The sequence below is a fragment of the Haemaphysalis longicornis genome, unplaced genomic scaffold, assembly GCF_048455015.1.
Source record: "Haemaphysalis longicornis isolate Haplotype H1 unplaced genomic scaffold, Haemaphysalis longicornis Haplotype H1 scaffold_5, whole genome shotgun sequence".
NCBI lineage: Eukaryota > Metazoa > Arthropoda > Arachnida > Ixodida > Ixodidae > Haemaphysalis > Haemaphysalis longicornis.
The window spans coordinates 49,473,591-49,486,898 of NW_027526385.1; the positions used below are offsets into that span (position 1 = coordinate 49,473,591).

The window sequence follows — 13,308 nt, forward strand, 5'->3', positions numbered from 1 at the left end:
TTGCTTGTATTCACTGGCGAGGCGCGCATGCAGGCAACCGTGTGATAGCGCCGTCACTCGGTACGTCGGGCTCAGCGGGATGGCGGTACTTGTCCGTGCTAAGCATATGACTGTGTTGTACGTTCCAAACTCTACCTCACCGAACGCAAAGTATTGCCTCGAGTCCAATGTGAGTGCGAGTAATAGTATCTATGTTGACGCCACCGTTGAGAATCGGGTTGAAACGGAGCAGACGACGCACGCCGGCGTGTTTTTTTTTCTTCGGCGTGCGGGCGCAGTGACCCAAGCCGCGCCATGTCTGTGGCCGTTTCCAGTGTTGCCAAGCGAAGAAATTGACAGATAAACTTTTCAACGAATGCCACCTATACGCGAAAAGAAGACCTTCGGAGATGAATGCATGTATGAACGAAACGATCAAACTGTCTGTTTGTGTCGTTTGGTGTCACGCAAGAAAACTGAGAACAAAATCATGAGCGAAATGTAGCAGTAAACACCTTGGATAACAGGCCTCATTGTAGATCGAACCATCTTTGGGTTCTCATGCCTGTCGTTAATTCACTAGACAGGAGAAACACTGACGATGCTTCACTAAACGTGCACGATTGTTGTTACAGGACTTCCAGGCCTACAATCTTGGGAAGTTCTTCAAGATCCTTTCCACGAATGAGGACCTCAAAGGAGTGACGTTCGTGTCAAGTATAGAAGGTAAGTTAACTCCGCGGAGAAGGTGTGTGTGAGGACGCAAACGGCAACTGAGGGAAAAAGATGAAATGGCTGAAAAGGATGTCTGCGCGCAATCATGTTAAGTGTATTCACCGCTTTTCTGTGAACACTATATTTATGCCGAAATTGAGGCACCGTAGTTTGGCTATCTACTGCAACAAGATGCACACCATATCCGAGACACCTGACATTGTATCTGCTTGCTTTGCCACAAATGTCGACAGAGGATTCTCTTTTGACATTCCTGCTACGTGCCCTAATCTCCTTTCTCCGCCTCTCACCCTCGTGCTTTTCCGTGCCCGCTGTCTCCTGCCTTGATGCACTTAATGTTCGATTCAATCTTCCCGCATTCGCACTGTTCGGGCGCCGTCTGTTGGGATATCACGCGGATTGTTCTTTATTTCTTGTTTTTGTTCGAATTGGAACAGTCGCGCGCTTGATATGTTTTGCTTTTGTATTTGCTCGTACCTTGCCTTTCCTCAAAGCAGTTTCTAACCTGTCTTTTTTAATTTTCTATCATTATAACCAATATCTCGTGTGTTCCTAATTACGACAACGGTGGTGCTCTCGGCTGTTCTCATATTTTGACGTAAATATGCTATGTTTGAGGTTTTCTTTTTTTGGGCTGAAGAATGCAGGTATGAGTCATGACAGCAGTTTATTTGTAGCGAAGTTGGCAGATACGTGGCTATCGAGTAGTTAAGTCGAGTTAGAGGGACAGACAGACAGACAGACACACACACACACATATATATATATATATATATATATATATCTAGAAAATAAGGGTTGGCAGTCAAGAAAACCTCGGAAAGCAAAGGGGAGGTTGTGGTGGGTCATAGAAAGAGATGAAGAATTTTTTTAGTCGAAAAGAAAGTGGTGAAAAAATGCCCGCCGGGTGGGATACGAACCCACGACCTCCAGAATACCGGTCTGGTGCGGTATATATATATATATATATATATATATATATATATATATATATATATATATATATATATATATATATATATATATATATATATATATATATATATATATATATATATAGATGACAGACAGATAGATAGATAGATAGATAGATAGAAGACGGACAGACAGACCTGCAGACAGACAGACAAACAGACAGACCACATTTTCGCGTTTAAAAGCAGGGCTAAGCTGAAGTTTGAACGGCAGGTAATCAGTAATGATAGATGACGGCAGATGGTAATGGCGGTGATGAATATGATGACAATCATCTTTGCTCTAAATCTCTGTTGCTCACATCAGACGTCTTGCTTTCTAGCCGCCTCGCGTTCTCTTGTACGTGAGCACCATGCACAGTCCAGACGGCTAATGTGTGTCGAGTTCGCCCAAAAGCGGGATTCGCTTTCCAAAATTACAAAATAAGGCCCAGTGGCGGGGACCGAAGCAGATTTCATGCGTTGCAACAACAAGTGCTACCACCTGGCCACGTGCGGAGTGCTTTTGTCATGCATGAAAATGAATGATAGAAAGTGTGCCAGACGAAAAAGTTGGGTTTTGCATTTGATTTTGCAAGCGGACTCTAACGGCGATCGTTGTCTGTTTTTCTTTTGCCTTTCGCATGTCGCAGCCATTTCGGTGCCAGTGTTCGCCGTGCAGTTTCACCCCGAGATGGCCGTGTTCGAGTGGGGCGACCGAAGCCCTGAGCGCCGCAACCTCCACCACAACTGGGACACCGCCATGTTCTCGCAGTTCCTCGCAAACTTCTTTGTTGAGCAAGGTATAACGCTTATCTCGCACATAACTGCTAACCATGCGTAACAGTTGAATCACATAGCTGCTAATCTTACGGTTAATAGATGACTGTTAACTCCCAGATATATTAACTTGTGCCGTTATAATTTTATTCGAATTTTTTATTTGTGCTCAGCGGGACCTCAGCTTTTGTCAGTTCGTCCTTATGGATGGTTGTTCTTGCTTGCGGGGTACCGAGGTTTTTGTCATCATCATCATCATCATCATCCATCACCACCACCACCAGCCTATCTACGCCCACTAGAAGGCAAAGACCTCCCACATTAATCTCCAATTATCCCGGTCCTGTGCTAACTGCGACCAATTTATCCACGCAAACTTCTTGATTTTATCTGCCCATCTAGATTTCAGCCACCCCCCTGCCACGCTTGCCTTCTCTAGGAATCTACTCTGTTACCCTTAATGACCAACGGTTACCTTGCCTACTCATTTCATGCCCTGCCCACGTCCATTTCGTCTTCTTAATTTCTACTAATATGTCCTTAACACGCGTTTCTTCCCTGACCCATACCGCTCCCTTCTTGTCCTTAATGTTACTGCTATCATCTTCCGTTCCATTTCTCGCTTAGTCGTCCTCAATTTAAGTTGAACCCTCTTAGTGAGCCTCCAAGTTTCTGCCCCGTAGGTGAGTACCGGTAAGATGCAGCTGTCATACACTTTCTTCTTCAGGGACAATGGTAGGCTTCCATTCATTATCTGAGAGTGCCTGCCGAATACACTCGACTCCATTCTTATCCTTCTAATTATCTCTGCCTCATGGTTGGGATCCTGGGTCACAACTTGGCCTAAGTAGATATATTCGCTTACCACTTCCACTTCTTCGCCGCCTATCTCAAACCACTGTGCTGTCTCCAGGTTATTAATCATTACTTTATTTTCTGCATATTAATTTTCAGACCCACGGTTCTACTCTGTTTGTCCAGTGCGCTAAGCATGCTTTGCAATTCGTCTCCCGAGTTACTTAGGAAGGCAATGCCATAAGGAAATCTGAAATTACTGAGGTATTCTCCATTAACCCTTCCTCCCACCTGCTCCCAATTAAATTTTCTGAATACATCTTGTAAGCTGCTGTGAATAACATTGGAGAGGTTGTGTCTCCTTGTCTGACGCCCTTCCTTATAGGTATTTTGCTGCTCTCCTTATGGAGGATGATGGTAGGTGTGGACCCATTGAAAATATCCTCCAGTATTCTGTAGTAAATATCCTCTAGTATTCCTCTAGTATTACATAATGCTCGTCTACACCCTGTTTCCGTAGTGCGTGGATGACTGCTGAAGTTTCGACCGAGTCAAATGCTTTCTCATAATCTATGAAGGCTATATTTAGGGGTTCAGTATACTCCTCACACTTTTCTATCACCTGATTGATCGTGTGAATATTGTCCATTGTTGAATAACCTTTACGAAACCCTGCTTGTTCTTTAGGTTTACTGAAATCTAATGTGGCAGAAATTCTGTTAGCGATTACCTTGGTAAGTACTTTGTAGACAACTGACAGTAAGCTGATCGGCCTGTAATTTTTCAAGTCCTTCATGTCACCTTTCTTATGGATTAGGATGATGTTCGCGTTCTTCCAAGATTCCAGTACACTCGCTGTCATTAGGCATTGCGTGTACAAATTTGCCAGTTTTACTAGTACAATTTGCCCGCCATCCTTTAGGAGGTCTGCTGTTATCTGGTCCTCACCAGGTGCTTTGCCCCCTTGCGTTTCTTTCAAAGCCTTCTTTACTTCTTCTGTCGTTACTGGTGGGATGTCTACCCCCTCTGAACTACTTCCTCATTCGATACTTCCTCGTCCTGGCTACTGTACAGATCTCTATAGAACTCTTCAGCTACTATGACTATTTTATCCCTATTGGTGATGACATTGCCTTGCTTGTCTTTAAGTGCGTACTTTAGGTGATTTTTCCCCACGCCTAAACGCCTCTTCACTGCTTTCCGACTGCTTCCGTTCTTTACAGCATATTCGATCCTCTCAATATTATACTTCCCTATGTCAGCTGTTTTACGCTTATTGATTAACTTCGAAAGCTCCGCTAGTTCTATTCTGTCTTTGAGATACAGTCCGGAAACTCCACCTTGGATGAAACTCAGACCTTGGGCACCAACTACTTAATGGCACTCTCAATGGAATACCGGGCAGTCGGGGTGTTGTGATTTAGGACGGAGGTTCCAGGACGCTGGTTGACAGCACTCTCACCTCGAAGGAATACGTATCCGTCGCCAATAAATGCTGCTTGTCAAACGTGGTATCGGCAAGGAGCATTGCGCCGTACTACCGTGATAAGTTGAAATACGAACAACGGAGCGCGTGACTTTCAGTACATAATCCTGGCGACTAGCCGCATATGCGCAGTACGAACAAGTTACGAGATTTTGTGTCCAACCTTGTATGTAACGACTATAATTCAGCGTGTGAGCAGTTTGGTTTGTCTTCCCGCCGCGTTCGGCGCCTGCTCACGCGAGCGTTATCTAACTTCGTCCTTGCGCTGAGTGAAAACGGTGCACGCAGCTATATTCCTTTATTTTTTATTTCATGTCGAGCGCCCAACAGACGACGAAAAGACGATGACCTTTGCATACCAAGGTTGGTCACGAACTCTTGTAACTTATTCGTAGTGCGCGCACGCGGCCCGTCACCAGGAAGCGCGGTATGTCCTGAAAGCCACAAGCTCCGTTGGTCGTAGTTCAATGCACGGAGCAAGATCTTGCTCCGTGGTTCAATGTATCACGATGGTACATTAGGCCTTGTTAAAATGCTGTTGTCTGTGCTTCACAGCGTATACCTGTGAAATCCGTACATGTGCTTTTCGCCGTGCACCTTGATGTATTGCCCAAGTGGTTATTCTACAGTGTCCATGCATATACGCACGGGGAATACAATGTACAACACAGACCAAGCATGGATCGGTGGAATGAGATCTGATTGGATTCCATTTGACTAGATGGGAATGGGTGCATGGACGGGATGAATCGGTAGATGGATGGATCAATCAATCAATCAATCAATCAATCAATCAATCAATCAATCAATCAATCAATCAATCAATCAATCAATCAATCAATCAATCAATCAATCAATCAATCAATCAATCAATCAATCAACAAACCAAATATTTAAATAAATTAAATAAAACGTAAATACTTAAAAATAACTCAATTAAACAATAACTCAATTAATCAATCAATAATTGTTTAACAAACATGTAATTATGATTTCATTCTTCAATAATTGCGGCTGACCGCCAAATTTGGAGTATGCCTGTGTGGTCTGTCCTGAAACATCCCAGCAGAGCACAGCGTACACCGAGGGAATGGGCCAAAGAATGAACTCAAGCAGCGCAGGAAAGCAACGGTTGGAGGTCGATGGGAGAGGCCTTCGCCCTCGAGTGGGCCTGAATAGGCTGTTGTGGTTGTTGATGATGAGTATGATAATATGAATAATTAAATAACGAATTCTAACAAAACATAAATGATTACGTAAATTCCAAAGAGGCCAAAAGAAGCTGACCGTGCCTTCGGCCAATATTTGTTCGCAGCCCGCCACAACGAGCACCACTTCCCGAGCAAGGACGAGGAACGCAAGGCGCTCATCTACAATTACCAACCTGTGTTCACGGAGGACGTGGACTCGTTTACGCAAATGTACTTCTTCGAATAAATTATCTTCACAAAGACGTGGCAGAAGCCCCGGTGTAGTGCTATAAGCAGTGCTTGAAGGTGTGACAGGAGGGGAGGGATGTCTTTTATGATGAAGAGAAGTCAGCCTGGCAGCGAGCTTGGCTTGCTACTCCATCCTCATACCTCTGACACCCTCGACGGCACCCTTCGCGCCCATACTCCCCACAAGATAACGCTGGTATGGGTCCCCGGCCATGCCCACTTGGACGGCAATGCTCGAGCACACGCGCTTACCCGAGAACTCTCGCTGGGTCCGTCCATGTTTTGGCCACATGTGTGTCACCGTGGCACTCAAAAGATTTCACAACATCAGGCACGACGACAGCTTCTCTGCGCGCTACGCGCAAGCAGGTAGTGTTTCCCGGTCCCCCACCCCACCCTCTCCCGTGAAGCCGCATCTGTGGTCCGGAAAGCACAAACCTCCTGTCTTATCCCTCCATCCCGTATCCACTGAATGCATGGCATCCTCTCGCGTCCCACTTGCCCTACACCCAACTGCCCTTCCTACCCATCAGTGCGACACCTTTACTGGGAGTGCCATCCGCCAGACCTACCACCACAACTGCGTTCCCGAGGACTGGTTGTACCCGGGTCCTGGTGTAGATGTCAAATCGACGCCACAACTTCTGGCGGCCCACTGCCTTCGTGTTAGTGCGGAGCTCTGGGAGTTCTACGGACCAGCCGTCTCCAAATCCCGCAGTGCCGCTCCGTCCTGGCGATAACTATAGCTTTCGCAGTGGTTCCAGACGCGAAGGAAAGAGTGACAGCGCTTATCGAAACTGTTGCAGGGTCCCTTTAAGCTAACTGTATAAAGAGTATAAAGTTTTCTCTCTCTCCCTCTCTCTCTCCATGTGAAAATAAGAGGTCCGGAAATGACCGCAGGAAGCGAAGACACAAAAACTCATATACACACTTACAAACGCAAATAAGCACACAAACTGACGAACGCAGGAACACACACACAGTAGTAAAGTAAATGTTCACAGTGTTTCGTTGAGGCCGTAGTCACGGAGAAATGACACCAAGGCCCTTGCACTCTATGTTGCCGTGGCAGTTGAGTATCATGAACCGATGACGTCGCAAAGTTTCACTACTGCATCAGCACGCAGTCTTAAAGTTCTCTCCAAGGTTAACCGTGTGGTGCCATAACGAGGACACACACACAGTACATGTTCAATGTCATCACGAACACTGCAAGGATGACAGTTAGCTACCTCTAATGAGATACTCGTCACACACGGGTATCGACCTAGTACAATTCCTAAATCGTTGAAAGATTTAGAATTTGAAAGAAATGCTTCGTAAAGCTGTACAACGTCAAATAACAACAAACAACTCTAACAAAAAAATCATGAGCCAATCCACTCCGCAAAGGGGGATAAATAGGGAAGTGTTTTAGCAGACGGCATAGAGGTGACACAGAATTTAAGTGAAATGTATCACAAGATCTGATTTCTCTTCAGCGTTGACGGTGGTTATCTCGGAAAAAGACACGTACAGACACGCACATACCTCTATTTTTACTCTACTGATATTCAAAAGGGTGACTATGGGTTATGAAAGGGACAGACAACCGATTTTTTGTCGAGTATATGCTCGCTATCTTAAATGAAAGGACGTACCTTAAAGCACCTTAACGGTAAACGGTTTTGCTGATAACGCCCTAGAACTTTTTAAATCGAATTTTTAAAAAATATACTAGCCGCATGTGTCCTCCCAAAAACAATGCTGGCAACCATGACATACAGTAGCGCGGCAACATGTTTTTGTCTGTATGCGAGATGAAAGGGGATATTTAAAAACTTGTCTCCAGCTAAAAAAAGTGTGAATCGCAGGCTTTCCTATTCTTTTGTGTCTTTTTTAAATTTCACTAGTCCATTTTGCACGAAGGCACCATCTGTTGGGATGGACAATAGGTAGAATCTGGCTTCACTTTCTGGAGGTCGGTCGGCAGTTAGGCTCCCCCCGGGCGCATCCCTTTTTTTTAAGCTGCCCTTTGCGTATTTGGAAATTGAAATCGAATATTTCGGCAGAAGAAACACCCCTGGCTCAGGCAGAATTGTCGAAGCTCCTTCACTGGGTCTGTTTACTGAACGCTGCCGTTGATTCTGTGCATGGAGACTCAGTTAGCCTCACTAAGAGCAACCCAGCGGCGGTGGGCGGCGTGTCTTAAAAAATTTCAAAATAATGTTTAAAAATACATATACAATTTAAACTAATACAAATACTTGTGTTAAAATGTTTTCAATGAGTAAAAAAACGTTTCAGCAGTTACAATAGCTGCTAGGTTTGCAGGTCACGTGACCGGTACACATATTGTAGTGTCAAGTTACGAGCCGCCACCCTTCCGATTTCAGAAACTTTGGTGCCAAACTAAATTTTTTTCCGCCAATTTGTTTGTAAATTGCTTGTAGTTACCGGGCTATATAAAACCCTGGCTTTCATTTGGAACAGAGAACATATACTCGACAAAAATAGGTTGCCCATCCCTTTAATCTACTAAAAATGCTTGTCTAAGTTACGAAACGTCCCCTTTGAGGTCTAAATTATGTTTTGAACAACGCGTGCGACTTTAGTGATGACCGCGTGCTAATAGCACACCAAACCAGGACGTTAGTTTTCCAGCGCCTCTCGCTTCAACGACACGTGCAGCCTCGAGAGTTTTTGTTCGTTGACGCGAAAAATATATGGAATCCTAGCTTTATATGGTTTGCTTAAAAAATAGGTGCCAGTGCGTTTGTTAAAGGGACCCTGCAACACTTTCTTCAACTTTTTTTGAAATCTTCAATGCTCGCAGAACGCAGTCGCCCAACACACCCAGTACTTAGATTAGGGAGGGGAGTCGCAAAGTACCTCATCCAAAAGTAACTGCTTTATGCCCGTCAGATAACTTGTAAACTCGCTGAAAAGATTTTTCTCTGTTTCCCGTTCTTGACGTTCTTCGACGGTTCGAATTACGTCATTAAGGCCATTTAGCGGCTATTGGCCGGTTTTCTTTCAGTTGCAGCAATGGACGCTTTTCGATAGCAACTTTAAAAATAAAGGCCCAAAAACAAAGCGGAAACGGAAGGCGTATCTGGTGCGACGAGCAAATCCCGCAGTGCCGCTCCGTCCTGGCGATAACTATAGCTTTCGCAGTGGTTCCAGACGCGAAGGAAAGAGTGACAGCGCTTATCGAAACTGTTGCAGGGTCCCTTTAAGCTAACTGTATGAGTGCAGGCCACGCTATTTTATGCAGAGTTCTTAAATTGTCCCAGGAATAATACAACAGAAGCCCACTGTTTTAAAGCGTAGGCAGACAAAATATTCATACCTTGTTCATGGACTGTGCTTCAAATAGCGGTACTGTGCCTGCATCCATTTATTCTTCATTCAGAATTGTACCGTTTGTACATATTTTGTTTATGTATTGTTCATGTGTATGCTTAAAATTTACAATTTGCATTTACATTTGAAGTCGTGTTATTGCCATGTTGCAACTACGAGTATGTCTTGTATTCTTTGCATCGGCGGAATCGTTCTACACCCGATGCTCAACACGGGGCAGCAACCTCGCCATGATGTTTTCTGTGCATTGCCGTGCATGTACCAGTACTTTGCGGCTGAATTTACAAGAGCGCCAAATTAATTGAATTAAATAATAGTCTGCTGTTCGGTATGAGACCCGCCAGGCTTCTAGCTTAACTAGAACTAATTTAGACACAGATGTTGGAACCTGAAATAAGGATTTTTCTCTCCCTCTCTCTTAAGAAGTAAATGCTTAAGTATACTGTTGGGAAATTGAAATTTCGTGTTTTTAGCAGCAGAAGGTGTTGTTGATTTTCCATGGGTGGTAATGCGTTGGGATAAGAGAATACCGGGTATGTGGTTTACGGTGAAAAGAGTTATGACTATGCGCACCGGGAACTGGTACTAAACATTTTCTTGATGCGGAAGCGTTAAATAGCCCATTGAGGGAAAAAGCCGTCGTCTGGCGTCTTCGGCAGCAAAGTGGCTCCTAAGCGTGAGTGACTACGGCTGGCGGTGAGCAGATATCAAAAGTAAAGTGATCGGGTTGTAAAAAAAATGTAGCAAACCCAAGGCCTACGAAATGTGAGTCTATGCCGCATCCCCAACACCACTACACCTCGGTGACACTATATGACCTAGGTAGACTAAGTGAATGCGTTGTGTCCTTGGGCTTAGAAACTGGCGTTAGAGACGTATACAGGTACACCTAGACATAACGAAGCTGACAAAAATTTGCATTTTTTCGTTACATCCAGGTTTTCGTTACATCCAGGTTTTCGTTACATGCAGGTTTAGAGTTAAATCTCGCGTGAGTGAAGCAGAAACGAAACCAATATGCTAGGCATCAATGATGGTGAACTCACTCTTGTGCAAGGATATATTAGATGCGAAGCATCTCATGCTCGGGGCTGTGTCCCTCCCTCCCTTGTTGTTGTCCGCCGTCCGCACTCTACTGCGCATCCGCGTCTCTTCAGCCCCGTCAGCGTTTGGCCTGACGTCAGCGCAGTACACTATAAAAAGAAATAGTTAGGCTGCGCCCGGTTTCGATCCCACAACTCTGGCCGCAACGGGAGGTACGTGGCGCTCTTCCCACTGCGCTGCAAATCGAGACGGGAGCATGTGCTACGAACGCGCCTTATGTCCTTCCCTCATTCAAACTACGTCGAGAAGCTACTGATACAACGAAGGCACGCGAAACTGAACGTCAACGGAAACGACGAACTGAAAACTAATTGGAACTCAATTTCTAAAGAAACTCAATTTGTAATTTACGCTGACGACACCTCCCTATTTATCTCTGGTTCTACAACTTCAGAAATATTTAAGAAAGCAAATGAAGTCCTCAAATGCCTTTTAAATTCGTCTAACATGAACAATCTAAAAATAAATACGATTAAGTCGAAAGCTGTCCTTTTCCGCCCAATAAATCGGCGCGTAGAAACAAATTTATTTATTAACCTTGGTAACAATATTATTGAGGTGGTTAGCCACCATAAAACACTGGGAGTTATATTTGACGAGCACCTTCGATGGATTCAACACACTAATTACGTAGCCATAAGTTTGTCAAAAGCTGTAGGAGCCCTTTTTCGGTGTCATGGTATTCTTCCGGTAAACATAAAAAAGCAGATATACGATTCATTATTTCTATCTCATATTACATATTGTCATCTTGTTTGGGGTACAGCCTCACACACTAACATGAATACAATTGTAGGCCTGCAAAAGAAAGCGATTCGCATCGTTGCAGGCGAACAGTACTGTGCTCATACTAAACCACTCTTCATTCGCTTCAAATGTCTACCCGTTCACATGATGCTGCAGTACATTATTGTTTCATTGTTCACTTCTAAAGCCTCACTCCGCACCACTTTCCTAATGAAAATGTCAGCATTGCAAGAACGCATACCGGCCGCGAACACTCGAAACACAGAAAAGTGGCTTGTTCCCAGAACGCGCACAAACTACGGCCAACAAATGTTAAAATATATAATACCCTACACCCTGAACAGTAATATAACTTTCTTTGATGGTCCCAAAATAAATAAGCTTGATCTAATTGAACAATTTTTAAGCAGAATTTCTGAAGGGTAGAAGATAGCAGCGAGTTCTCACGTGGCGTGCTACACTGCCTTACTTTTATTTGTCCAGAAAGACCTGTCGGATTTGCCTTTGAGTTCCATATATGTGCGTGCGTGTTTTTTTCTTCTTTTTTTTTTACGTTGTTCACAGCGTTGTGTGAACGTCTGGTTCTTTCGGGGTTTTTTTTTTTTGTTGTTGTTATTTTTTTACAAAGCGTACCAAGCTTTTTTGTCATTTGTTTTCCCCGATAGTAAGTTGTAATAAATTGTCGTTTTCCCTGCAGGTATGCATGAGTGCATTGGACTTTTGTGCACATGTCATACACCTGTATCCGTGTTTATGCCGGTGTGTAGATGATCACGGTTGTTGAATTTTTTCGCGTGTACATGTGTTTATACTATGTCAGTGTACTGTGGTGTTATATTTACGTTTGTGCGTATGAAATCATTTCTGTTAGTTTGTTGTTCTTGATCACACCGTTTTTGGGAATGTTTTTTTTTTCTTCTCTCTATCTCCTTTCCTATTTTTTCTAGCCCGCAAGTGTCTTGTGTGCTACCGCTGCCACCTTGTGTGTAGGGCCTCAGGCCTCGTCAAGCTGCTGAATGAGCAGCTTTTTGTCTGAGGTCCGTTTTTCTACTGAGGAAAATAAAAAACAGTCTGATTCTGAAAAAAAAAAAAAAACTTCAGTCGACCCCATGGCTGCTTCGCATACTACTCAGGGTTCCCCTACGGGAAGATGGTGTAATTTTTTCACACTGAAAAACTGCGTGATTTGCGCCTGCTGGTAGTACGCGGGCCCCGTTTACACCAACGTAACTTAAGCATCACTTCTGCTTCTTGATACTTTTCAGCGCCTTAACGCGTTTGAAGGACCAAAGTTATGCTGAAAAAGCGCCTTTTCGTGAACTTCGTGCTCTTTTCCGCACTCAAAATTGTTGAGGCGATGCTAGCCGGGACATTATACCGGGTGGCGACGTTATTCTTTCTTGCCAGAGGAGACAGCATTTAAAATTGCGAGCTTGGCTGCAAAGACAAAGCTTTTCCTTTTGTGGTAGCAGAACTCATCAGCGTCGAACCGACACCACACATATCAGTGGAGAGGCGCGACTACACGCCGACAGGAGGCCAAGCACCTACCCGAGACCGCACTCACACGTGGAAACGAACGGGAGATGGCGGTGCGGGCGAAATTCACTAAATTAATCCATTTCGCCAGCCGATTTTTTAGAAAAAGGGCAAAAATAATTGACTCGTCAGCGTAGCGAATTCGTTACATCAAGCTTAACCGCCGCGACGCCTTCGTTACATACAGGTCGCAAACACACAGGCTTTAATGGGGGTGAAAATGGGGAATGAAAAACTTCGTTAAATCCAAAAATTCGCTACATAGGGGTTCGTTACATCCAGGTGTAACTGTAGTCAGGCCTGCGTTACTAATTAGAGCATGCTAATTACAGAGGTTCCAATAAAGCGAGTAGCAAGGAACGTTCCCGTTACGTGTACGCTTCGATTGACGTTGCGAACGTGTGTA

General features: G+C 44.3%; 1 protein-coding gene across 3 annotated transcripts in view; it reads left to right on the plus strand.

The window, feature by feature from the left end:
- Positions 1-6,181, plus strand: part of LOC144138200 (gamma-glutamyl hydrolase-like) — a 49,453-nt gene extending 43,272 nt beyond the window's left edge. For all 3 annotated transcript variants that reach the window (XM_077670378.1, XM_077670375.1, XM_077670377.1), the window contains exons 8-10: positions 615-705; positions 2,321-2,470; positions 6,044-6,181. In XM_077670378.1, the coding sequence (XP_077526504.1) occupies positions 615-705; positions 2,321-2,470; positions 6,044-6,165 (363 nt within the window). In that variant the 3' untranslated portion in view covers positions 6,166-6,181. The remainder of the gene's footprint in view (positions 1-614; positions 706-2,320; positions 2,471-6,043) is intronic.
- The last annotated feature ends 7,127 nt before the right edge of the window (positions 6,182-13,308 follow it).